Source organism: Stenella coeruleoalba (genome assembly GCF_951394435.1).
Source record: "Stenella coeruleoalba genome assembly, chromosome: 19".
Lineage (NCBI taxonomy): Eukaryota > Metazoa > Chordata > Mammalia > Artiodactyla > Delphinidae > Stenella > Stenella coeruleoalba.
In genome coordinates this window covers 48387219-48411165 of record NC_137165.1, presented here as the reverse complement: position 1 = coordinate 48411165, position 23947 = coordinate 48387219, and the positions used below count along the sequence as shown (strand labels likewise).

The 23947-nt window shown below is 52.4% G+C and overlaps 1 protein-coding gene across 1 annotated transcript in view; it reads left to right on the top strand.

The window, feature by feature from the left end:
• Positions 1-23947, top strand: part of TBCD (tubulin folding cofactor D) — a 173648-nt gene that overhangs the window by 28304 nt on the left and 121397 nt on the right. Inside the window, exons 8-12 of the mRNA XM_079904179.1 lie at positions 14586-14631; positions 16068-16200; positions 20579-20715; positions 21353-21413; positions 22458-22532. Of these exons, the coding sequence (XP_079760305.1) occupies positions 14586-14631; positions 16068-16200; positions 20579-20715; positions 21353-21413; positions 22458-22532 (452 nt within the window). The remainder of the gene's footprint in view (positions 1-14585; positions 14632-16067; positions 16201-20578; positions 20716-21352; positions 21414-22457; positions 22533-23947) is intronic.

Below are 23947 nucleotides of genomic sequence, written 5' to 3'. Positions count from 1 at the left end.
GTGCTGGAGGTGGCTGGCCAGGAATGATGCTGAGTGTTGACAAGAGGGGAGCGGGTGGTCCTGGTCACCAGGCCATTGCTGCAGGGGTCCTGGGCGGGCAGGGGAGGGAGGTAGTGCAGGGCATCCAGCCCTGGTGAAGGATGGGTGGATGCAGCTGAGATGGTTTATTTGAAAGTTTGAGTGTAAGTGGATTCTTAGTTTTTTGTATGAGTCACATTGAGAAGTCTTAGGTCACAGAGAAACAAGGGTCTGACGAACACAGCCAAGCCTGTCGGTCCACTTGGCCTTGCAGGGTAGACCCGCCCAGACGCTGGTGCTGCTTCCTGACTCACTTTTGTCCTGCTTTAGACCTCCTTCCCCCAGTCTGGAATCTGTGTCCTTGACAGGCTCCTGGGGTCTCCTGCCAGGCCCCCCTGGCCTGGAAGCTGCCTCTCCAGAGGGCACTGCTGTGTTCAGGTCAGGGTAGCTGAGCCGCAGGTGCCTCCACCATGGGGCTGGAGCCAGCAGTGACCACCCCTGGGGCGTGCAGCTGGCGAGGCCTGTGTAACCCCTGCCTGGACTGGCAGCGGCAGGCCTGTGCGTTCAGGCCACCAGCGAGAGTCCTGGGGGCGCCAGTGCTTTTTTTTTTTTAACGTTTTTGATCCTCTTACTGCTTGTCACTAGGTTGTTCCCAAGTTTTTTTAAAAAATTAATTTATTTTAACTTATTTTATTTTTGGCTATGGTGGGTTTTCATTGCTGTGTGTGGGCTTTATTTGCGGCGAGCGGGGGCCACTTTTCATTGCGGTGTGAGGACTTCTCACTGCGGTGGCTTCTCTTGTTGCAGAGCATGGACTCTAGGCGCCCGGGCTTCAGTAGTTGTGGCTTGTGGGCTGTAGAGCTGAGGCTTAGTAGTTGTGGTGCACAGGCTTAGTTGCTGTGCGGCATGTGGGGCCTTCCCAGACCAGGGCTTGAACCTGTGTCCCCTGCATTGGCAGGCGGATTCTTAACCACTGTGCCACCAGGGAAACCCTGTTCCCAAGTTCTGTTCCTTCTTCCCCGGGTGGGGCACAGGCGTTGGCAAGCCCACTGCTGCCCTCCTGCTGGCCCCTTCACTGGCCATGAGTGGGGAAGTGCTTTTTATTGGGACATCTCCCCGTTTGACACTCAGGAGGAGAGAAGGCCTCCATTTTCTCTTCCTCCTGAGGAAGAAAATGATTTTCCCAAAGGCTTAGCAAAGTTGAACCCTGTGTCCCTGCCCGCTTGTTGGCCCAGAGGAGGAAGCCCTGCGGGGCCGAGGCCCTTTGGCAGCCGCACCCAGGAGCTGTCGGGGAGATGCGCCCTCAGTGAGGGTATCACCTGGTGTAAGAGCCCTGCCAGGGGAGGGGAGGCCTGGCCCTCCCACAGCTCCCAGGGCAGGCACATCCTTCTGGAGCCTTCAGAAGCCTAGTGCTTCCTCTGGAAAACCCAGGTCTTTCTGGAATCATGCACGTTCTTTCCTTTCCTTTTTTTGAAGGAGAAATTTGGTTTAATTGCTGCTACTGCCGCCTGGGCAGGAGGAGACAGTGTTGGTGCTGAACTCTCCCGGGCGGGAGCGGTTTCACCATGAGCTTGTCAGACCTGAACGGGGAGGCTGGGTGTCCCCTGTGCATGATGAAACCTGCAGGTGTGCTGTGCTTCAGGATTGCGTCTGCCTCCTTCGATGCACTTGGCTTCATTCTATCCACCTGCTCATTAGTGTGGGTTAGGCGAAACAGGTGGACTCGTAACAAGTACCATCGAAACTGGCGCTTCATTTTTATTTCCCTTGAAGCCTGTTCCTCTTGCAGGGATGATTTTTAACCCTCTGGCAAGGAAATAAGTGTTTGGCAACTTCATTTCATTGGAAGGCCTCTTTACTGTAGATCTTTGAAACACCCTTTGGTTTAGTCCCTCTTTAAGCATTAGGATTAATGGAAATCTAGGAAATTCAAGGAAGGGAAACACAATATTAAAAATTGAGGGGCTTCCCTGGTGGCGCAGTGGTTGAGAGTCCGCCTGCCGATGCAGGGGACGCGAATTCGTGCCCCGGTCTGGGAGGATCCCACATGCCGCAGAGAGGCTATAGGCCCACGAGCCGTGGACGCTGAGCCTGCGGGTCCGGAGCCTGTGCTCCGCAACGGGAGAGGCCACAACAGTGAGAGGCCCGCGTACTGCAAAAAAAAAAAAAAATTGAGGCTGGTGGCCATTTGAACTTGCTGCGCTCCGCTCACACTGGCAGGCATGCCGTCTCCGCTCTGGCTCCTCAGATTAGAGACTGACTGACAGGTGGCTCTGTGTGCTTCCCGAGGGCGGGCAGTGGATGGGGGTGCGCCATTCTGTTTGCCAGCTGCTGGGGTTGTCCCCCCTTCACAGTGAGGTTCTTCTGTCCGTTCTGTCACTGTCACAAGTACTCCTTGTTAAAGGGTAAAGCAGTCACAAACAAGATTAAAGAGCAGGGAAGTGAAGACAGCAGATGCCCACAGTCCCACAGCCTGAGCCCCTTGTGGGGAGGGCGGGGACCCTGCTTTGGCACGTGGTTTAAGGACGTGGAGGAGCCTCATGTCCAGGTCAGGGTGGCTGTCGAGCAGGTGGCCTGCACCCTCGGACGGGCAGGCCGCACCCCGGATGCGCGCCCCAGACTCCAGACGTGGTTGGCTCTGTCCCCCAGGGAGGAGCGGGTCCTACAGCAGCACCTGAGATCCCAGCGGGGGCAGCCCCTCTCCATGCCCCCGTCTGTGGAAGGGAAGCAGCAGGCCTCTGGCCTCAGAGCGTGGTGTGAGCTCACCCTTGAACTTGAAGAGAAGGCACTTGCTTACCCAGAACATTTCTCATGTGGCTTTGATTCCTCTTCTTTCAGGATTCTTTGGAAACGGCACCCTGTGGTTTCATTAAAGTTGTTTGGCCAGAGGACAAATTAACCAAACTGGGCTTTTTAGTCATAGCACTTGCCTGGGGCAGGGTTTCCGGTGGAGGAAAACGTGGTAGAATGATTTGAATGTGACCATTTTCAGGGTGTGGATGTTTATGTAATGTTCATGTGCTCCTATAGGATTCAGGTGAAATAAGCCATCTTCAGTTTTCTTGGGGGTCTAAGATGTGGAGCAGCCAACTCTGAGGCTGCTTTAATCTCACGTGACTCTGTTTTATGCGTGGCGGGCTGCCCAGTGCACGGGTCTTGTTAGAACACGCACTGTGTGAGGCTTGTCTCCGTTCACCGGCGGCCTGGTTTGTACACCTGCTGTGTGATGGGGTGACGTGTCCTGCTGGACAGGTGTGTGCTTGCAGGCAGCCAGCCTGGGCCCACGCTTGCACGGGAAGGGGCTTAGCCATCGCAATGCCTTTGCCTCTTGGATGAGAGACAAACACAGAGCGCTGTGCTCTATGAGACAAATGCAGACTGCTTGGCCAGTGTCCCTCCACCGTGGTGCCCCACCTCGTAGCCCCCACTTACCTGGCTGCCTGGCCACCCTCACCTTCCCTCCAGCACAGGGGTCCCTCAGGCTCTTTCTGTGCCCGACTCTCCACTGACCTTAGTCCTTGTTTCTGTCCTTGGTCCCAGAGCCCTGGTTCTGTGCACCTGTTGTGCTTCAGGCTCCGCAGGTCAAGGTAGCGTCTTGTGCTGTGGCTTTTCCCTCCTCCCGCCTGAGTTGCGAGTGAGACCCAGCCGCAGAGGAGGATGCTGGCCGGTGCTGTCTGTGCTCTCACAGGCTAAGTCCAGGGCCGAGCCCCAAGGTGGGGAGGTGGCTTGAGGCGTCTCCGAGGCCCCGCCCTCCTTTACTGGTCCAGTGCTTGCTGGGCTGTGCTGGCCACTTCCCTGGCCCATCCTTCACGCTGTCCAGGGTCCTCTCGGCCATCTGCCTGCTGCTGCCCTCCCTCCATTCAGGGGCTGGTCCAGTCTGGAGGGTCCCTCTGGGCAGTGACAACCGCCTCTGGGTGTTCTGGGTCCCATGCTGCTTTTCTGCTGCCCAGGTCGCCTGCCCTGTCAAAGCCCGTCAGTGGGCTTAGCTCTGCCCATCTGGTCCCAGGCGAGGTTCTTCCTCCCTTTCCTCCTTGTGTCTCCTCTTGTATCACTTCCGCACAGAGCCCCCTCCTCCCCCTGGGTTTGGCACCAGAGCACGACCCCTGCCACTTCCTGCGTCCGAGCCAGCTCTTCTCGGGACGCTCCCCTGTGTGTCACAACCTCCTCCTCTGACCTCTGCTTTGGGAACTGCAGGCTTTATGTTGATCATTTCTAAGTTTCTGTGGTAGGAATTATGCCTTTTGCATCCTTCACACGTCACTTCGTTAGGCAAATAGGAGATGTATGATCAGTGTTTTTGGTACTTGTGAATCGACTGAGAATTGATATTTATCTGAAGAATCATTAGCACTGAGTAAGTGGTCCTAACAGGGCATGTTCGGGAGGGACTGGAGTCGACTGGTCTGGCTCTGCCTCCAAGATTGTTCCTGCAGGTCTTTGCCATCCTCAGGCTTGCTCTTCCCATAGTGGAGGTCGAGGTGGGGCAGCATCTTTGCTGACCTTCAGACTGATTCTGACCCTTTTAAGGGAAGAGCTTTTAGCTTTTTTTTGCTACATGGTGTTTGAAATTCCTGTATTAGGGGCGGTAGAAAGCCTGCTTGTGCCTGTACCTTTGTGTGGTTGCTCATGGTTTGTAGAGTCTGACCACGCTGTCTTGGGGTGGGTGGGCTGGACGAGGGCCACCCCGAGTGGCCTCCCAGTCATCCGCCCCGTGCCCTGGAAAGCTGGGCCCCTCTGTGTAGTAGGACCACAGGCAGCCCAAACGCTAGGGTCTAGGAGGGGTCATTTAAACGGCAACATCTTAATGCAGCTTGTTATTAGGATCCTGACTTCCGCGGGGGCTGTTTAGAACATTTGAGGAAGCTGGGTAGATAATAAGGTGGTGGAATACGTCGTTATGAGCAGATTGACATCTGAAAACAGGAGGTCACAGTCGTCAAGTGTCCTCTGGGCTCTTGTGCACCATGCAGCCTCATCTTCCAGACAGGACGCAGGAAGCTGCAGTCAGTGACTGGGGCGGGGCGGGGCGGGCCGGGCCGTCTCCCCTCCTGTGAAGGTGTGTGTTTATGATTGGGATTTCACTGTTAGGTTAGGAAAAGATTTAACACATAATGGGAAGATAAAACTAATGTGATTATTTTGATCATTTAAACATTTCTTTTTGAAGTTAATTTTTATTTACATATTTGTGTACTTAAAATCCTTTATAGTTTACTTGATATAAGTGCATTTTATCAGAATTGTATTTTTTCATTCTGGGTCCTAGCTGATAATAATCAGCTGTTATCCTAGCTATTGAAAACTCAATTTCAACAACTAAAATTTTTCCACATTTGGAAGTTTTTTGTTTTCCCCTTAGTGTATGCAATCCTGAGGAAGTAAACCAGGCACCCTCTCGAGAGAACAGATGTCTTGCTTCTTCTTGGGGTGGGAAGTGCCTCTGGTTGGGCTGGCTTGCCCCTCCTCTCCCTCAGGCCTGGTCCTGAGCACAGTCTGGTGGGCATGGCCTTCAGGCCAGTTGTCCTCCTGTATTTCTTAGTGATCCCCTGTACAGTTTCAGGTTACTGTCATTTCTTGGGGTGGTGGTGGCCCTCCCCCTCGCTTTTATTTTTGCAAGCCAGTAGTCGTGTGTGTGTGTGTGTGTGTGTGTGTGTGTGTGTGTGTGTATGTGTGTGTGTGTGTCGGGGTGGAGGGTGGTGCACGTGGTGGGGTTCTTCTCCTCTGACCTGCAGGGAAGGGGGGCCTGGAGCGTGAGTTAAGAGAATTCGTCTGTATAGCGGCCCTTGGGTGTTACTCAGAGGGCGCCAAGCTGTTGGGCTTTGTTGCCTTGCATGGAAGGTTTGGTCCTGGCTCGGCTCTGTGGCTCCAGCAGGGACCATCAGTCAAGCTCTGGAGTGGCGTCCAGCCTGAAACTGTTGTGTCAGTGCTCATGGTCCTTTCTGTTTACGTTTTGTCCCCTTCGTGTGTGCACATCCAGGAAGAGCTGTGATACTGGGGCGTGGTCCCCTCTGTTGCTCTGGGACAGGACTCAGGAGCACAGAATGGGGGAGCTTGTCCTGCCTGAGCCCCATCCTGTCTGCTGGTTGGTGCGTTTGTGATGTCACGTCTTTCTGAGGGACTGGGAATGGGGCCATCATGCAGTGAGGTGCCCCTCAGTGCCAGTGCTCATCAGCTCACAGGGTAATTCTTGGGTGCTAGTAAGTGGCACCCCTGAGCCATGTGGTGTGGGCCCCTTTCTCCCAGGGCCTAGGGTGGAGCTGCTTTTCTTGCCCTTGACTCAGTGGTGCCTTCAGGGGCCTCAGACCAGCATCTCCTGCTTGGCAGCCGGGCGGACTTGCTCTCAACAGCCGACAGCCTGTGATTTATGGCTGGAGAACATGCCCTGGGGAGGGAAGCTGGTTGCATGGTGCAGAAGAGCTGGCTTGGGTGGGTAGTGATCGGAAGGTGTGGTGGTTTAGAGTGATTACTGGGAAATGCATTTGTTTGCACTTTATGCTGTGCTGGTTTCTAGAACAACAGGAGCAGACCTGGCGGTCATCTCTCCTCAGATGGGTGTGCTGTGTGGTCTCGTCTCTCTGTGGTGTGAGGGCTTGTATGGAGTGTGTGCTTCCAGCTGGTGGTTTTCAGTTGGCTCATGTTTTATGCTTCCATGAAAAATGGGGTACACTCCCCATTTAGTGGCCCGGCTGATGGATCCTCCTGACCATCTGAAGATGAGAGCATTTCTGTTGGCCACTTCCTCCTGTTGCTGGGGGTCACTGTTCTCTGCACATGCCGGGTTGGACCGTGTGCTCTCAGGAGGGAAGGGCAGTGAAGATGGCCCTACTTTACGTGGAAAAATAGACTAAGAAACAAAATCAAAGCCCTGGCCCTCTGTGATTTTTGTTCCTTTTCATCCCTTTAGCCATTCTGAGTCTGTTCATGGGAGAGTCTGTAACTCCTGTGACCTTTGCCTTTGTGCATACAGAGCACCCCCACCCCTGGGAAATCCTGTGGGCTTCAAGGTCAGGAAAAGTGTAGGGATAAAAAGAACCCACCTTGGGCTTCCCTGGTGGCGCAGTGGTTGAGAGTCCGCCTGCCGATGCAGGGGACACGGGTTCGTGCCCCGGTCCGGGAAGATCCCACATGCCGCGGAGCGGCTGGGCCCGTGAGCCATGGCCACTGAGCCTGCGCGTCCGGAGCCTGTGCTTCGCAACAGGAGAGGCCACAACAGTGAGAGGCCCGCGTACCATAAAAAAAAAAGAACCCACCTTGAACCCATAAAAGATGGGGTATTGGGTCCCCTTTGGTCCAGACAGTGGCCTGCAGCCTGGCCTTGGGGCTGGTCCCCTCTGTGGGGTGGGGACCATGGGGGACTGTCACCATCTGCCCATGCCCAGTGGCGGGCTGTGTCAGTGACAGTTGTCCTGGGAAGTCTTCACTACTTGTTCTTTTCTCTTACTTAGACTTTGTAAGGAATTTGGCAAATGAAGGATGTTCATGTGTGAGAGCATTTGGGGCCTTTCCTCGTATTTTAAATTCTTATTATTTATCAGTGAATGAGACCAAAGAGCGTTTAAGTGGTCACCAGGTGCTGTCAGTTCTGTTTCCTGCCGTTGCCTGTCCAGCCTCCCTCCCCCTGCAGACCGTCTGCCCTGGTCTAGGCGCCCCACCTCAGCTTCCCGGACGTTGAGAGTGGCCTCCCCATGTGTCCTGCACACTGCTGCCAGGGTGGTGCCTGCAGGGTGAGATTTCAGTCCCTCACACGGATCCTAAGGAGGGAGCTGTGTCTGTCGTGGACAAGCCACCCCCTAAGCCTGTGGCTCTGCACAGCAGCTGTTGTGTGTGGATTCTGTGGGTCCTGACAGGCCAGGGCATGGGCTGGGGGGGCACTTGTCTCTGCCTCGTGCTGCCAAGGGCCTTGCCTGAGAAGCCCGCACTGTGTGGGTGACTAGAAGGGTTAGGCTCAGCTGGGCCTGTGGACTGTGGCTCCTGCGTGGCACCTCTGCATGTGGCTACTGGGTTTCCAGGGAGAGTGTCCCAGGCAGAGGATCCTGGGCTTGGCAGTCACAGTGTTGCTTCTGCCTGGCTCTGTTGGTTGAAGCAGCTGGAAGACCCCTGGCCCCAGGGAGGGAGGCAATGACCCCAGAGACCCCGGCTGTGGAGGGGAGGAGGTCAGAGAACTTGCCACATAGGGTGACCGTACGATTTTTATCCACACTATGTATTTGAGAGTAAAAGGAGGCTCTGCTCTATTCATAACAAAGCTGCCAGGAGTGAGGGGGGTGAACTGGCCAAGGTGCCCGTCTGACCCGATGCTCCAGTAGAACAGTGTACCCGCGGCCCGCCTGCATGGGGTGCCCATCGGTAGACCTTGTTCCTGCGCTGAGAGCTGCTGAAGGGAAGCTTCTCGGTGAGGTTTGTTTTTGACGCCCCCCGGCACTATTAGGCATCTCATCGCACGTTGTGTGGACCCCATCACACCACTGGTCTGCAGACGGTAAGTGGGTATTTTGGTGCTTTTGGCGCCCTCCCAGATTCCAAGTCCTCACATGGAAGGAACCAAGTGTTTCTGCTCAGGAGTAATTGTTCTGAAAATGGATGACTTGTGTCTAAAATATATTAAATTGGATGCATTTGAATTTACATGGAGTAAGTTAACTTTAAATTTTGTAAATGAAACCTAGGGAAGAGTTCTTAAAAGAAAATAGTTTTTGGACAAACGAAAGGAATATTTCTGTATTTACCAGGTAGGAGACAATTCAGATATCATTGGTTAATATAATGCGTTTTATGTTCATTTGCATTTTATTCTCTGAGTGGCTCAGCGAACTGGTACCATCACTGCCGCCTGTCGTTTACTGAGGAAACTGAGATTCAGAGAGGGTGCCTTCCTGCCCCGTCGCACAGGTGGTCAGGGGTCTGGATGCTTCTCTGTGTGACATTCGTGGAGAATCCTCAGCACAGTCAGTGGGTAGTGTAGGAAGAGCTCCTTCTTCTTTGAAAAATCATTTTTATTCTACACTTGGTGAAGAGATTAAGCAGTCCAGAGGCTTGGTGATGACAATACATCAGCCCTTGTCTGCTCTTGTCAGCACAGCCCCTTCTCCCGGAGACAGCCCGCTTTGTGCTGAGGGTGATTGCTGCCCCTTCCTCCTGCACAATGTGCTCCAGCCCATCTGCTGGCTTGCTGATGCCCCTCCTGCTATCTCCCAGCTTTGTTGACAATGTCACTGTTTTTAGGTGCTCTGGACCTGTTTCCTCTGCCATCCCCTCTCCACAGGGTCTCCTGATCCCACCCCTCTTTGTAAGAGGATGTCATGGTGCTTTTCCTCCCCTGCTGCCTGCCTCGCCCGTTGCTTCTTCTCAGCCAGTGCCTATGTGTATTCACTTGTACATGATACGAGTTGGCAGCATTTCCCTTCCGTTCTGTATCCTTCTTTAAGTCTTGGGCTTAGAATCATTGGTTTGTAACTTTTACAGTCAATAACATTCATGACAGGGGTTCGTTTTCTGCTCTGCAGTCCCAGGGTCCTTATGAAGGAGCGTTGTGCCTGGGATTAATGTCAGATGGAGTCTACTTTCTAACATTCCCGTTGATCAGAATCCTGTCTTGTTTTTGTTTCTTTCACATGTGGACCACAACTTGTACAGTTTTGATTTTCTTGTATTTTGCTTATCTTTTTCTGTTCTTCACTAGCCCTTAATATGGTCTTAATATTGTTGATTGCTTAGACTCCCTTCCACCCTTCTGGAAGATTCTGCTCTGTGTTTTTGCTGACTCTGTGGAGCCCCTCAGGGTCATCTGGGACAAGCTGGATCCTCCTCTTGTAGCCCCACTTCTAGTGTGGAGCACCTTCTCACCACTCAATCGAAAATTTGTTGCGATTTCTTGCTATTTATTTAGGGGAAAGCGTTCAGTCTTTTACCATTAAGTATGATACCAGCTGTGGGTTTTCATAGATGCTCTTTATCATGTTGAGGAAGTTCCCTTCTATTTGTAGTTGATGGGGAACTTTCATCATGAATGGATGTTGGATTTTGTCAGGTGCTTTTTTTGCTTTTACTGAGCTGATTGTATGTTTTTGTTCTCTGTTCTGCTAATACGATGTATTATATAAATCAATTTTTGAATGTTAAACCAGCCTTGCATTCCTTGCAAATGGGAAATAAATCCCATTTGGTCATGGAGTAAAATCCATTTAATATGTTCCTGGATTCATTTTGCTAGTATTTTGTTAAGGATATAAAAAAGAAATTATTTTAATTAATTAATTTATTTATTTTATTTGGTTGCTTCAGGTCTTAGTTGCGGCTCGCCGGCTCCTTAGTTGTGGCATGCAAACTCTTAGTTGCAGCATGCATGTGGGATCTAGTTCCCTGACCAGGGATCGAACCCAGGCCCCCTGCCTTGGTAGTGTGGAGTCTTAACCACTGCGCCACCAGGGAAGTCCTAAGGATTTCTATATGTTTGTTCATGAGGGACATTGATCTGCGGTTTTCCTATGATGTCTGTGGCTTTTGTATCAGGCGAGGACCGGGAACTGTTCCTCCTCTGTTTTCTTGAAGTTTATGTAGGATGTATTTTTTCCTTAAATGTTTGCTAGAATTCATTAGTGAAGCCATGTGGGCCTGGGGGTTTCTTTATGGAAAGATTCTAAAGTACTAATTTAAATTTCTTTACATGATCCAAGTCTATTCAGATTTTCTATTTCTTAAGCCATTTTTGCTTATTTGGAATTTGTCTTGGAATTTGTCCACTTCCTTTGGGTTGTCTAATTTTTTTTTTTTAAATAAATATATATATATATTTATTTATTTTTGGCTGCGTTGGGTCTCGTTGCTGCGCGCGGGCTTTCTCTAGTTGCGGCGAGCAGGGACTACTCTTACCTTGCGGTGTGCGGGCTTCTCATTGTGGTGGCTTCTCTTGTTTTGGAGCATGGACTCTAGGGCGCTCGGGCTTCAGTAGTTGTGGCATGAGGGCTCAGTAGTTGTGGCTTGTGGGCTCTAGAGGGCAGGCTCAGTAGTTGTGGCACACGGGCTTAGTTGCTCTGCGGCATGTGGGATCTTCCTGGACCAGGGCTCAAACCCGTGTCCCCTGCGTTGGCAGGCAGATTCTTAACCACTGCGCCACGAGGGAAGTCCCGTCTAATTTGTTGTTGTAAAGTTGTTTATAAAATCCCTTTGTTATCCTTTTAGTTTCTTTAGGCTCTTTTGTGGAGTCCTTGAATCCCTGCCTTTATTTTTATGTATACATGTGTGTGTGTGTGCACATGTGCACACATGTGTGTATGTTAAAATAAAATATACAACCACACACTTGTGTTGTTGAACTGTTTTAAATTAAATCACTCCACTGCCTGTAAATACTTCAGTGTGTATTCTACATAATCAGCATGCCATTTTGAGGACTTCTTTTTAAAACAAAAAGTTTTGTTGTCTCCCACATGATAGTAATTCTGATTGTAGTATCCACTGGAAGAGAACACAGAGTGGGTACTTTGAGTTCAGTGATGCTTAACTGTGCATTCATGTCTGTTAATCTGGCCGTGTCTGCCCGCCATGCAGCTGGGTGTGGCAAGGCCTCCCCTCTTGCTGCCCGGACTCAGCGCGGAGCTTGGGGTGGGCAGGGTTCAGAAAGGACAGCAGTGATTCTGGTGCTTCAGTCGCTGAGACGGTAAGTCTTCCTGGTGGTATTTTCTACCATAGAGCTGTTGGCGTACTAGAGTGTGCTTCACAGTTTTAGAAAATTTGGCAAAATTTATGTTAGTTATTTTTATACCAAGACATTTATTTGTGTTTTTAAGCGTATAATTACTATAACTTTGAAAGTTGATTGAGACCTGAGTGGTTTTTATAACTTGTGTGCTTGTCGTATTGTCAGCTGTTTCCTTGTGGCACCGGTTGTCTTTGTGTGCAGTGGCACTGGCCGTGTGGATGGCTTTGTGCCCCGAAAACAGAGGGGAGGTGGTATGTGTCCGCAGGGCACGCTGGCGCTGCGATCTGGGCTGGGCCAGCCCTGAGACGCCCCCTCAGCCCTGCAGGCTGGGCCTCCTGCTTGGAGGAGGAGCTGGACCCTCGGTGAAGCCCCATCCTCGGCCAGGTTCTCTGTCCTGGTTTGTATGTGAGGCAGTTTGGAGCTGAGACCGTTGCATCCAGGTTGTTTATGTGAACCCTGACATTTAGTTTTTTTAAAGTTAGAGATATCTAACCACAGTGGTCTGTTCTGTAAGCTTTACTGCTGGGGTCTGGACTGTCTGAGTCCTGTATGGAGGCCTGGCCTAGCTCCTGGGGGAGGCCGCGGCGGAGCTGGAAGGATGCGTGGCAGGTGAGGGACGGCAGTGGCCTGCATGGAGGCTGCAGCGGAGCTGGAGGGATCGAGGCAGGTGACGGACGGCAGTGGGCTGCATGGTGCGGCCCGCCCTTTCCTTACTCCTGGTCCCAGACCAGCTCCACGGCCACCAGCTTGGGTGTCTGTCCTTCTGAGCCAGTCCACTGGTCCTGTTGTGGCAGTCGGGGCAGGAGGCTGATGGCCAGCGTAGTAGATGGGGTTGCTCTCGTGGCCTCTGCTGCAGGAGGAGGGTGGCGGGCGTTGTGCCCAGGGCTGTGGGTGGCTCACCCAGGGGCTCACACGTCCTGCTCAGACTCATCTGGCTGCAGGATGGTTTCCTCCTTCCTTTCCACCAAGCCACCTCCCTGACTCCTTTAAAAGTTCACCAGGGGGCTTCCCTGGTGGCACAGTGGTTAAGAATCCGCCTGCCAATGCAGGGGACATGGGTTCGATCTCTGGTCCGGGAAGATCCCACATGCCGCAGAGCAGCTAAGCCCGTGTGCCACAACTACTGAGGCTGCGCTCTAGATCCCCTGAGCCACAACTACTGAGCCCACGTGCCACAACAACTGAACCTGCACGCTTAGAGCCCGTGCTCCACAACAAGAGAAGCCACCACAACGAGAAGCCTGCACACCACAACGAAGAGTAGCCCCCACTCGCCGCAACCAGAGAAAGCCCGCGCACAGCAACGAAGACCCAGTGCAGACAAAAATAAAATAAATTAAAAAAAAAAAAAAAAGTTCACCAGGAAGAAGCTAGGGGATGCAGGTGACTTTCCCCCTCCTCATAAACCCAGATTGTAAAGACAAACATTTCAAGTGTTTTGGGAGTGGTTTACCAGTCATGAAATGGGGATATTTCAGATGTGGCCCGTGAACGTCCGGGGGTCCTTCTCCACTTGTAGTGTGGGTCATGGAAAGTTGTGGGGGAATGAAATGTCCTGAACTTCCTAATCTGATGGCTGGCTCATGGTTTTGGGGTTGAGTTGTTGCGGGGAGAGGAAGGGCAGAAAGCACGAAGGAGAGCATGACTTCTGCCAAGGGGCTTTTGCAGCAGAGGGCCAGAGCAGGGCTGGTGAGGTGAGGCACTTATCACGTGTGCTGGGAGAGGCGGTGGAGCCATGGGCCACTGGCTGGGAGGTTCCATGGTGCTTTGAGTGTTGGGATGTCCTGGGCCTGTGGGTCTGAGCCCTGTGTCTTGTTCTCCTGTGAGCCTGCCTCAGAGTGTCCAGGGCCCCGGAGTGGTTGGTCTCCATGTGAAACACCACTGACTAAGTGTCTGGGATGGTGTTCACTCTCTTCACCTTGGCTGAGCAGCTCCCTCACCAGCAGGACCTGGTGTCGGGGGACGGGGTCCAGTGCGGTTGGGCCCACGTACCTTCAGATGGTCTAAGACAGAAGTGGTCTCACCTTGCCAGTTAAATAGTAATTTTTTTTTTTTTTTGGCGGTACGCGGGCCTCTCACTGTTGTGGCCTCTCCCGTTGTGGAGCACAGGCTCCGGACGCGCAGGCTCAGCGGCCATGGCTCACGGGCCCAGCCGCTCCGCGGCATGTGGGATCTTCCCGGACCGGGGCACAAACCCGTGTCCCCTGCATCGGCAGGCGGACTCCCAACCGCTGCGCCACCAGGGAAGCCCCAAATAGTAATTCTTGAAGGAGAAGAAGTTCCTTAGCTGTTTTCTTAGAGTTGCTTAGCTTTAGGGTTGTTCGTTTAAGGGCTTGGATACCCAAGTCTTGCAGAGTTGAAAGTGGAGGGTAAAATTTCAGGTTGAGGACTCCGGGTATTTGAGGTTTTGACAGCCTGCCGGCCCCACGTGTGTGAGAAGCAGGAGGGGCCCTTTCTCCTTTGCTGGCTCAGAACGAGGATGAGTACGTGGGTGCCTTACCTTTGTGTCGGATAATTCGACCTGTAACTCTTATCCTTTGGTACCTTCAGGTACACGCTAGTCATGGAAACCCGGTACGATTCCTTACTCTCCTTACAGGCCAGCACCCTTAACTTCAACGCGGGCGTGTGTCAGTGAGCAGGGCCTCACCGCTGCATCTCTGGTTTACGTTGCCCCTTTGGAAGATTTCCTCTCTAGTCTCTTGTAATTCCTTTCTTTGTCATGTACAGAAACTCTTCTCTTGTTATTTCCTGGCGAGTGTCTAGAATAAAAATCCTGGAAGATGTGATGAATTGTTTTGATAATTGATGTTTTAAATTTGTAAATGTATTTGCAAATTCTAACAGAATTTTTTTTCTTTTTTTTAAGGCACAAATATTTAAGCATGGAAAACGTGAAGACTGTTTACCCTACGGTAAGGTTTATTTGTAAGTGAGGGTGTGTTTGTGACATGAGTTTGCCTGAATTATGATCAAATGTGTCTCTTTAACAGTTTATTCACAGGCACAAAAATCTGTGACTTGCTATATTTGGATACTATCATAGGTCTTTTTTTTCGGTCTTCTTTGTGTGTGTGTGTGTATGTACGTATGTGTTAATAATCTGACTGTTAGGTCTCAGGCCTCTTAGGGAGGAGGTCTGGGTTCCTGATGCCCTGACTGTCTGGTCTTGATCCTGGGGGCCTTGGGATGTAGATGAAGCCCTGAGGTTTCTGGCTCGCTTCCTGGGGGCCCAACTGCATTCTTCCCAGCACCATGGCTACATCATTTGCCCTTTTTGCCTCATTCTCTTAATTTTAGATTGAACCTCAACTTATGAAAATCAGTATAGTGATTTTCGCTGCAGGAAGGCTTACTCCCTGGAACAAGAGAAATTTCTTAGTCCATGTTTTAGAAGATGTATGAATCAGATTTAGGTAGTAGAGTTTATTTCTTGAAGTTTTCATCATGGAACATTTCATACACATACAGGAAGACTGATTGGTATAGTGACCTCTCATATTTCTATCACAAGCTTCAGGTTTTTAATTCATGGGCACTCCTGTTTCATCCATGCTCCCCCTCACCCACCACCTAGACACCCTATCATTCCACTGGCATCTGTTGACTCTTTTTGGAAACATAACCTTGATGTCATTGTCACACATGAGAACATGAGCAGTCGCCATTCAGCATCGTCACACGTTGTCCTTGATGGACTTGCACACACAGATCCCAGGTCCATCTTGAGTTACTGTCAGTTATACCTACGCTGGTCACTGTGCGCCGTTTGGGTCTTTTGGGAAGTTACTCAGATGCCATTTCAACTTGTCTTGAACGCCCCCTCCTTGTCTCACACGAAACATGGTCCTGCGTGCTCTCCTGGCCTCCGCTTCCCCCGATGCCCGCCTCATTGCCCCAAATAGCCTTGACTGCAAGGGGGCCCGATCACACAGTTTCCCTGCTTGTAGAGACCCCTCTCTGTTCTTGCAGCCTCATGCTTAAGCCTGTCTGCATGGTCCTCATGGCCTGCATGTGCTCCACCCTCCAGGCACGTGCCCGCTGTCTCTGCCCAGGACACTGTTCCCTCCCTGGGTTCCTCTGCGTTCCATCTCCAGATCCGTGGTTCACAGTGAGAGGGTTGGGCAGGTCCGACTCCAGCTGCACTTAGTAAATGACATGGGGTGAAAGGGTCTTTATGAAGCAGAGCTCAAGGGGTCCAGCGTAGATGTAGGCCTTCACACTGACTGGGGTCGGGGGGGCCTGTGGAAGTGTCTGGTTTTGGTGTCGTGCGTGTCAGGTGGGGTTGGTGGGTTTGGGAGATGACACAAAACCTTCCCACCAAACTGAGCGAGATGTGCTGTGTTCACAGCTGCCACCGTTCTCCAGTGCCTGGACAACTGCAGGCTCCCCGACAGCAACCAGACCCTGCTCCGGAAGCTTGGGGTGAAGCTTGTGCAGCGGCTGGGCCTGACCTTCCTGAAGCCCCAGGTGGCCAAGTGGAGGTGAGTGGACTGAGTGGTAACCACGCGACCAGGGTGTGTCGGGAGGCTGGCGCGGGGCTAGGTGTTTCAGGTGGCTGGACACAGCGGGCTGATTGACGTGTCCTCCTGCTTTCATTTTTTCCCCAGTCTCAGCAGTGTTTCTGATTTTGAAAGGAACACTTTTTCTTTCGGTTATTTTCTGACCCCACATCTTCCAGGTAGAATCTTGAAGTGGAACTGATGACAAGGAAGGCTTGTTTCGCACTCACTGAGAGTGCTTGTCATTCAAGTGTAGGGCAGCCTCACTGGCGGGTCGCACCGTAGGGAAGGCTCCATTCTGGTCACCTCAGTCTGGGTCATGGGCTCCTTCCTCGAGGTTTACTCAGAAAGGAGAGCTGTCTCTGCCTGTGGATGGAAACGATGTCTTAAGGGTTCTTTTGAAGTAGTGGCTCCCCCGGAAACAGACTGTTTGCTGTGCTGGGGGTGGTACTGCATTTTAGCAGTCTTCAGTTTTATTTCACGTATTCATTTGTGTGGTTTGGGAGGAATTATTTGATTAAGTTTGTCTCCAATTATAGGAAATTCCAGAGAAGTGTGTTATGTTTTAGTGATGTTTTACTGAAATACCTTTTAGGTGTTCTGTATACAGCTTGTTCTGTAAGTTGTTTATGAGACTAAATGTTAGTGGTTACTTTGCAGATGCTGTGGAAAATTAACATTCTGTGCTGTATTAGGGCTCCCCTGAGAAACAGAACCAATTGGTGTGTGCGTGTAAAGAGACTTATCATAAGGAATTGGCTTATGCTTGTGGAGCTGGCAAGTCCCCACATCTGGCAGGCTTGGAGGCCAGGAGGAGCTGATGTTTCAACTTGAGTCTGAAGGCAGGAAGTATCCCTCTCACTGGGGGAGAGGGAGCCTGTCTGTGATCCTCAGGCCTTCAGTGGATTGGGCAAGGCCCATCACACTGGGGAGAGCAACCTGCTTTACTAAGCCCACAGCTTAAATGTTAATTTCACCCACAATCACGGTCACAGACACAACCAGAATAATGTTTGAGCAAATATCTCGGCACTGTGACCCGGTCAACTGGACACGTTAAAATGAACTATCACAAGTACTCCAAGCATTTATGTGGGAAGGAGAGTAATTTAGCACCCCAGTTACTTTGTTCAGTCTGTATCTCTCTGTACACTGAGTGTGATCATTAATGTGGTGGGTTCAGTCTCCGTCTTGCTCTTTGTTTTCTCTCTCTTCCGTCTTTTTTTCATTTTATCCCCTCGGATACATTTTCTTTTTACTTTTTTTCTTTTTATTTTTTTTTGCGGTACGCGGGCCTCTCACTGTTGTGGCCTCCCCCGTTGCGGAGCACAGGCTCCAGACGCACAGGCTCAGTGGCCATGGCTCACGGGCCTAGCCGCTCCGCGGCATGTGGGATCTTCCGGGATCGGGGCACGAACCCGTGTCCCCTGCATCGGCAGGCGGACTCTCAACCACTGCGCCACCAGGTAAGCCCCTTTTTATCTTTTAGATTCATTCCCTTTTTGGTTGCCTTCCCCTTAGTGACAGGCAGGTAACTGGCCGCACTGCCCCTCCTGCTGTCTGGGGCGCAGGCCTTCTCAGTTCCCCCTGCTGGGGTGTGGCCCCTGCTCCTGCAGCAGCCGCTCATGTCTCATGCGTGGCCTTTCAGTCCTTCCTGCTGGACCCACACTTCAGTGACTGCCCAGAGTTACTTGCCCTCTGGACTCTGTTTGGCTCTCTTGGCCTCCCAGCTGCTCTCTGATGGCACATCTGGGTCTCACACGCCTCACAACTGCCTGAGGATCCAGGGAGAATTTGGGATGCTGTTTCAGCTCCCCTTCCTTCAGCGTCAATCCCCACTTAGTAGCCATCTCACTAGTCAAGATTTCTTTTTTCTGCCCAGCAGGACGGCGGCTATGCTCGGGCTGTACTTTCCTGTGCCGTGGTTTAGAAAGTGCCTTTGGGAGGAAGCAGAGGGGAAGTTGGGTGCACCTGGGGGCTTCCCTGCTCTGAGGGATTGTAGCCATGCCTTGGTTGTCATCTTGTGCCTGCCAGCGGTTGGTATATACACTTTGTCTAGATTTGTGGTTAAGTCAGGAGGGAAAGTCCAGTGGCAGCCTGTCTGGTCCCTGGTTGCTGGACGATATCGAGAACTTTTTCTGTGAGGTAGAGTCCTCGTGTGTCTTCACTGGAGGACAGTAACAGTGTCGACAGTCGTTGCCCAGTGCCTGCTTCTTGCCGGGAGCTTTATGATCTTGACCACAATCCTGTGGTGCCTGGTGACGTTCTCCTTGGTTCAGTTACCTGTTGCTGCTCTGATTCTGACAACAACTCTGATGTGTGTTCTTTTCCAGACCAACACCAGGCAGCTGTCGGACACCAGCTGGGTGTCCTACTGTGTAACTCAGTTTTGACTGTGTCTTTGTGGAGACAGCACCAGATCCTACAGGTTAAGGGCTCAGCCCACTAGACTGTCTCCCCCCGCCTCAACACCTCTCCTCCCTCTGCCAACCCCAATTGCAAGTCGAGGTTGTCACCTGTGTTTCTGACAGTCTGGCTACAGGTTGGAGGGTTTGATAATTTGCTAGAGCGGCTCATAGAACTCAGAGAAATATTTTATTTGAGATTACTGGTTTATTATACAAGGCTATAACTCAGGAACGGCTAGGTGGAAGAGATGCAGAGGGCAGGGCCTGGGGAGAGGGCATAAGGCTTCCATGCCCTCTGAGTTCCCCACCCTTCCTGCTTCTCCCTGTGTTCACCAACCTGGAAGCTGTCCTAACCCACTCCTTTTTTTTTGGTCCGGCCATGTGGCAAGCGGGATTTTAGTTCCCACACTAAGGGTCAAACTTGCGCCCCCTGCAGTGGAAGCTCGGAGTCTTAACCACTGGACTTCCAGGGGAGTCTTCCTTTTGGGTTTTATTGGAGGCCTCATTGCATAGTCATGGTTGATTAAGTCACTGGCCATTGGCAGTTGATTGAACCTCCATCTTGGGAACTGCCCACACCATCCTTGTTTCACGCAATCTGAGGCCTCAAGGCCACAGCTAAACAGTGTCTGAGTTGGCTCTGTCTCTGAAGCCCCAGTTATCTGGAACTGGACTTGGCCTTAGGCTGTGGCCCCCAGTAATCATGCTGTAACTCGACCGGTCACCTTTTATGCCCCAGGCCCTGTCCTGAGATGGGGCTGCCCCAGAGTCAGGCCCAAGCGTGCCTGTCCTGCTTCTAGGAGGGGAGGCGTTCCTGGGCCTTTCTCTGCACAGGGCCTGGTCTGAGTGCTTTGTGCACATCCTCCCACCTGGCCTCGTTACAGCCCTCTGGGTGGGGCCTCATTTTACAGATGGGAAACTGAGGCAGGCAGAGGTTCAGGGGCTGTGCAGTCAGACAGCTGAGCTGGCGTGTGCTGCTGGCCCCTTCATGGCGCTGCAGGAGATGATGCTGGTGGCCTCAGCAGGTGGGGAGGCGGGTGTGGGCGGCAGGAAGTGGTGAGAGCCATTCAGGAGGCAGGATCTGTGGGAGCTGGCATGGACCAGCTGTGGCCCCTGGTGTGGAAGGCAGGCATCTGGCCCGGAGACAGGGGGTGGGGCTCTGCTCAGGTGGGACCTGGAGGCAGAGCCTGTGGAAATAAGGCCAAGGCCAGTGGGTTCAAACGTGCCCTCCCTGCCATTTCTGTTGGGTGCATTCTTTTTTTAAAAAAATAATTAAAAAAATTTTAAATTTATTTTTATTTATTTATTTTTGGCTGCGTTGGGTCTTCGTTGCTGCGCACCAGCTTTCTCTAGTTGTGGCGAGCAGGGGCTGCTCTTCGTTGCGGTGTGCGGGCTTCTCGTTGCAGTGGCTTCTCTTGTTGTGGAGTACAGGCTCTAGGTACACAGGCTTTAGTAGTTGTAGCTCACGGGCTCTAGAGCGCAGGCTCCAGTAGTTGTGGCTTATGGGCTCTAGAGCACAGGCTCAGTAGTTGTGGCTCATGGGCTTAGTTGCTCCGCGGCATGTGGGATCTTCCTGGACCAGGGCTCGAACCCGTGTCCCCTGCATTGGCAGGCGGGTTCTTAAGCACTGTGCTACCAGGGAAGCCCTGTTGGGTGCATTCTTGTTGTCACGCTTTGTCACCTGCCTTTCTGCTAAGAAAGCTTTCCGACACGTGAGGGTTTCTGAGTCATCTAGAAGGTGAATCTATGTTCTGTGGCTCAGATGAGGTTGTCATCTTCCTTGACAATCCATGCTGGTGACAGTTACTGCTCAGTTTCCTTCCTGTCCATCCTGTACCTGTAAAGCACATGGAATTTTCACAGTGACACTGAATTGTTGAGTTCAGTCATCAGGATCTTCTAGCTCCAAGTTGTCGCAGCAGGTCTGAGGTGTGTTTGTTTGCTTCTTGCAGGTACCAGCGTGGCTGCCGCTCCTTGGTTGCGGGCCTGCAGCTGAGTGTCCAGAGTCCTAGAGATCCAGGGATACAGACCGAGACCCCTGACAGCGACGGAGAGGACGACGTCCCCGAGGAGGTGGAGAGCGTGATAGGTGAGTGGGGGCCACCTCATCTCGACCTGCAGGGGACCTGGCCCCACCTCTGGTCTTTGCAGGGTGGGAGGTGAGCCTGGGGCTGTGTGCATCTGCTGTCTCCCCGCCCCCCGTTGCGGCCCTAGACCGCCCTGGCCGCAGTGCACCTGTGCACCTCCACAGGCTCCGTCCTGCCTCTGCATCAGGCTTCCTGTGCTGCCACGTGCCCTCCACCAGGGCTTCCACTGACCGGCTTGCAAGGCCTGTACTGCTTGGGAGCCCTCTGTGTGGCCTTTCCTAGAGGCTGAGCATTTCTCAGACCCTGTCCCTAGGAGAGCTGCTCTCTGCAGCCTCTGGCAGAAGCTGGTTTCTCTGGGAAGCCTCCCTCATCGGCCTCTGGCCTTCCTCGCTGGTGCTCTCTGCCCAGTGACTGTTAGGAGCTAAGACAGAAATTGCCCTTAAGTGATGACTTAAAGACATACAGAAGGAAATGTCCTTTTATTGTGATTAGAATTGAGATTCTTCATGTAATTGCCTTTATGGTACTGTTTTGAGTGGTGTGCAGGGTGGGTTACCTTAAAGCTGGGAACTGAGAGCTCATCTAAAACTCTGGGTGGTTCCGTGGGGCTCACAGACCGGCCTTCCTGTGTTCTTCCAGAGCAGCTGCTGGTTGGGCTGAAGGACAAGGACACGATTGTGCGGTGGTCTGCGGCCAAAGGGTAGGTGACTGCACTTGGTCGGGGGGCTGGGCTGGGGGCTCACAGCTTATGCCCCAGATGCCTGCAGGTCTACTGAGTCTCCTTAATCATTCAGTACTTCCTGTGGAATTGGAGGGCTGCAAACAGCTCCCAGAGTTTTAAAAGGTAGAATGATTTTTTCCTAATTTACATTTACTGCTTTTTGTTCTAATTTTCAAGAAAATCACTGAGGTTGGTCAGTGGCTTCTTCATGTTCTTGCCCTTCTGGCTGGAATGAGCACGTTTGCCTTTTTTACCTTCAGGTGTTCCTTTCCTTGCTCCTCACGTCCTCACTGCCACGACCCCCACCTCCTGCCTCCACAGCCAGGGGCGGCCCCCCATGTAGAGAGCAGATGCTGCACGGCCTCACTTGATTCCAGAGCCCCCAGGAGGGGCTGGCATCCCCCTCTGCTATGCCTGAGGGAACAGCCAACACAGGCGCCCCAGCACACGCAGTGGGGCCAGGGCGGGCTAGGGGACAGAGTACAAAGGAGATGTTGTGGAGAAAAGGAAAATGGGTGAAGGTGCCCATGGGCCCTCCCCACAGAGGTTACGGGTGTCCTTGCCAATCCACTCACATAGCGAATGCCGGGGAGAGGAGGCTCACACGGGGGCTTTTGGCCAACCTCGGAGCCCAAAGTCTTGTCTGCTTGGAGTACGATGGGCTGGGAGGGTGGGCCTTTCTGGGGCGCCGCTGGCCGGGACCCAGCCTGGGCAGTGACTTGATGGAAGCCGGCCCGGTTGGCATGCAGCAGGGGATGGACCTTGGTGGCCTGAGCTGGGAGCCGTTGACTGTCTGAGAAGTGCACCTGCCCTGTGGGCTCCCTTTGCCTTGGTCCCCCAGATGCCTGTCCTGTCTCTGTATGTCAGTGTGATGGGCTCCCTGATGGGGCAGGTGGCTTTTATGGAGCAGAATCAGCCTCTTTGCCATCCTCTGGAGAGAAGGACAGTTACTCGGGACGTTCCTAGTGTAGCGTGTGCCCTCGACGGGCTGCTGATGCTGACGACGTTGCTTCTGCTTTTCAGAATCGGTAGGTTGGCTGGAAGACTTCCCAAAGAGCTGGCGGATGATGTGGCCGGGTCTGTGCTGGACTGTTTCAGGTATGTGGGGAGATCAGAGGGGTAGATGTGTTTCTGGGTAAGAGCAGTGGCTTTTCTTTCCTTACTTCCTCCTACGTTTTCTTTCAGTTGAGCTAGTTATCAGATTCTCTGAAGCCATTTCTTTTCCTTTTGAAGTTAAATTTGAGGACTCTAGTTATTTCTGATATATTTCTTGTGTGTGTGTGTGTGTGTGTGTGTGTGCACGCGTGTGCCCCTAATACATCTTTTTTTAAAAAAAATTGGGGTATAGTTGTTTTACAATGTTGTGTTAGTTTCTACTGTACAGTGAAGTGGAGCTCCTTGTGCTATACATTAGTTGTCTATTTTATACATATTAGTATATATGTTAATCCTAATCTCTCAATTCATCCCACCCTGATATATTTCTTTTGTCAGCTGAGGCTCCGTTACATTTAAAAACCTTAATTAAGGAGGTCAGTTTTGCGCGTGTTCACACATAGAAACGTATCCTTCAAGGAAACCTGTTTTCATTGGAATGAAACCAGGGCTGCTCTGTCCGAGAGAGTTTTCTGTGATGACGGCCTGTTCTAGATCTGGGGCTGTTGAGATCTTAAAAGAGGCTAGTGTGACTGAGGTCTGAATTCCAAATTTTATTTAATTTCATCAGATTTAAATCTCATAGCCACATGTGCCAGTGGTTGTGCTGCATCCGTCCTCACCTCTCAGGGGATCCTGGGGACCCGCGGCCTGCCCGAGGTGCAGGTGTGGGCCGGGAGGTGCAGGTGGCAGGTGTGGGAGTTTGAGCCTGGGGCCTGCAGGCGAGGGGCAAAGGGCAGAGCCCCGAGCAGCGCAGGTGGGCTGAGGGGGGCTGCGTTAGTGCAGCGCAGGTGGGCTGAGGGGGGGGGGCGCATTAGTGCAGTGCAGGTGGGCTGGGGGGGGCTGCGTTAGTGCAGCGCAGGTGGGCTGAGGGGGGGGGCCGTGTTAGTGCAGTGCAGGTGGGCTGGGGGGGCTGCGTTAGTGCAGCGCAGGTGGGCTGAGGGGGGGGGCCGCGTTAGTGCAGTTCAGGTGGGCTGGGGGGGCCGCGTTAGTGCAGCTGCTCACGAGGACTCTTGCTCTGCTTGCCCCTTGCTTTCAGAAGCAGGTGATTTGAGAATGGGTGTTGTGTTCGGCCCCCATTTGTGGTCCCACCCTTGTCAGCCGGTTGCTTCTCTTCTTGGTGCCCCCATGCGTGTGAGAGCTGTGCTATTGGTGTTCATGGGCACTCAGGCCTCGGTCACCAAGCTGGCCCACGGGGTCCCAGGGGCGCGGGCTTCTCCTGCCCTGGGCCATGAGCCTGATTGGTGAGGTTTAAGGACTGCAGGAAACAGTTTCACACTACTGTTTCAGAGTAATGTTGCATGTGTGGCCACTGTGTCTTCTTGTGGCAGGAGACGCGTGCTGCTTCGCGGGACTCT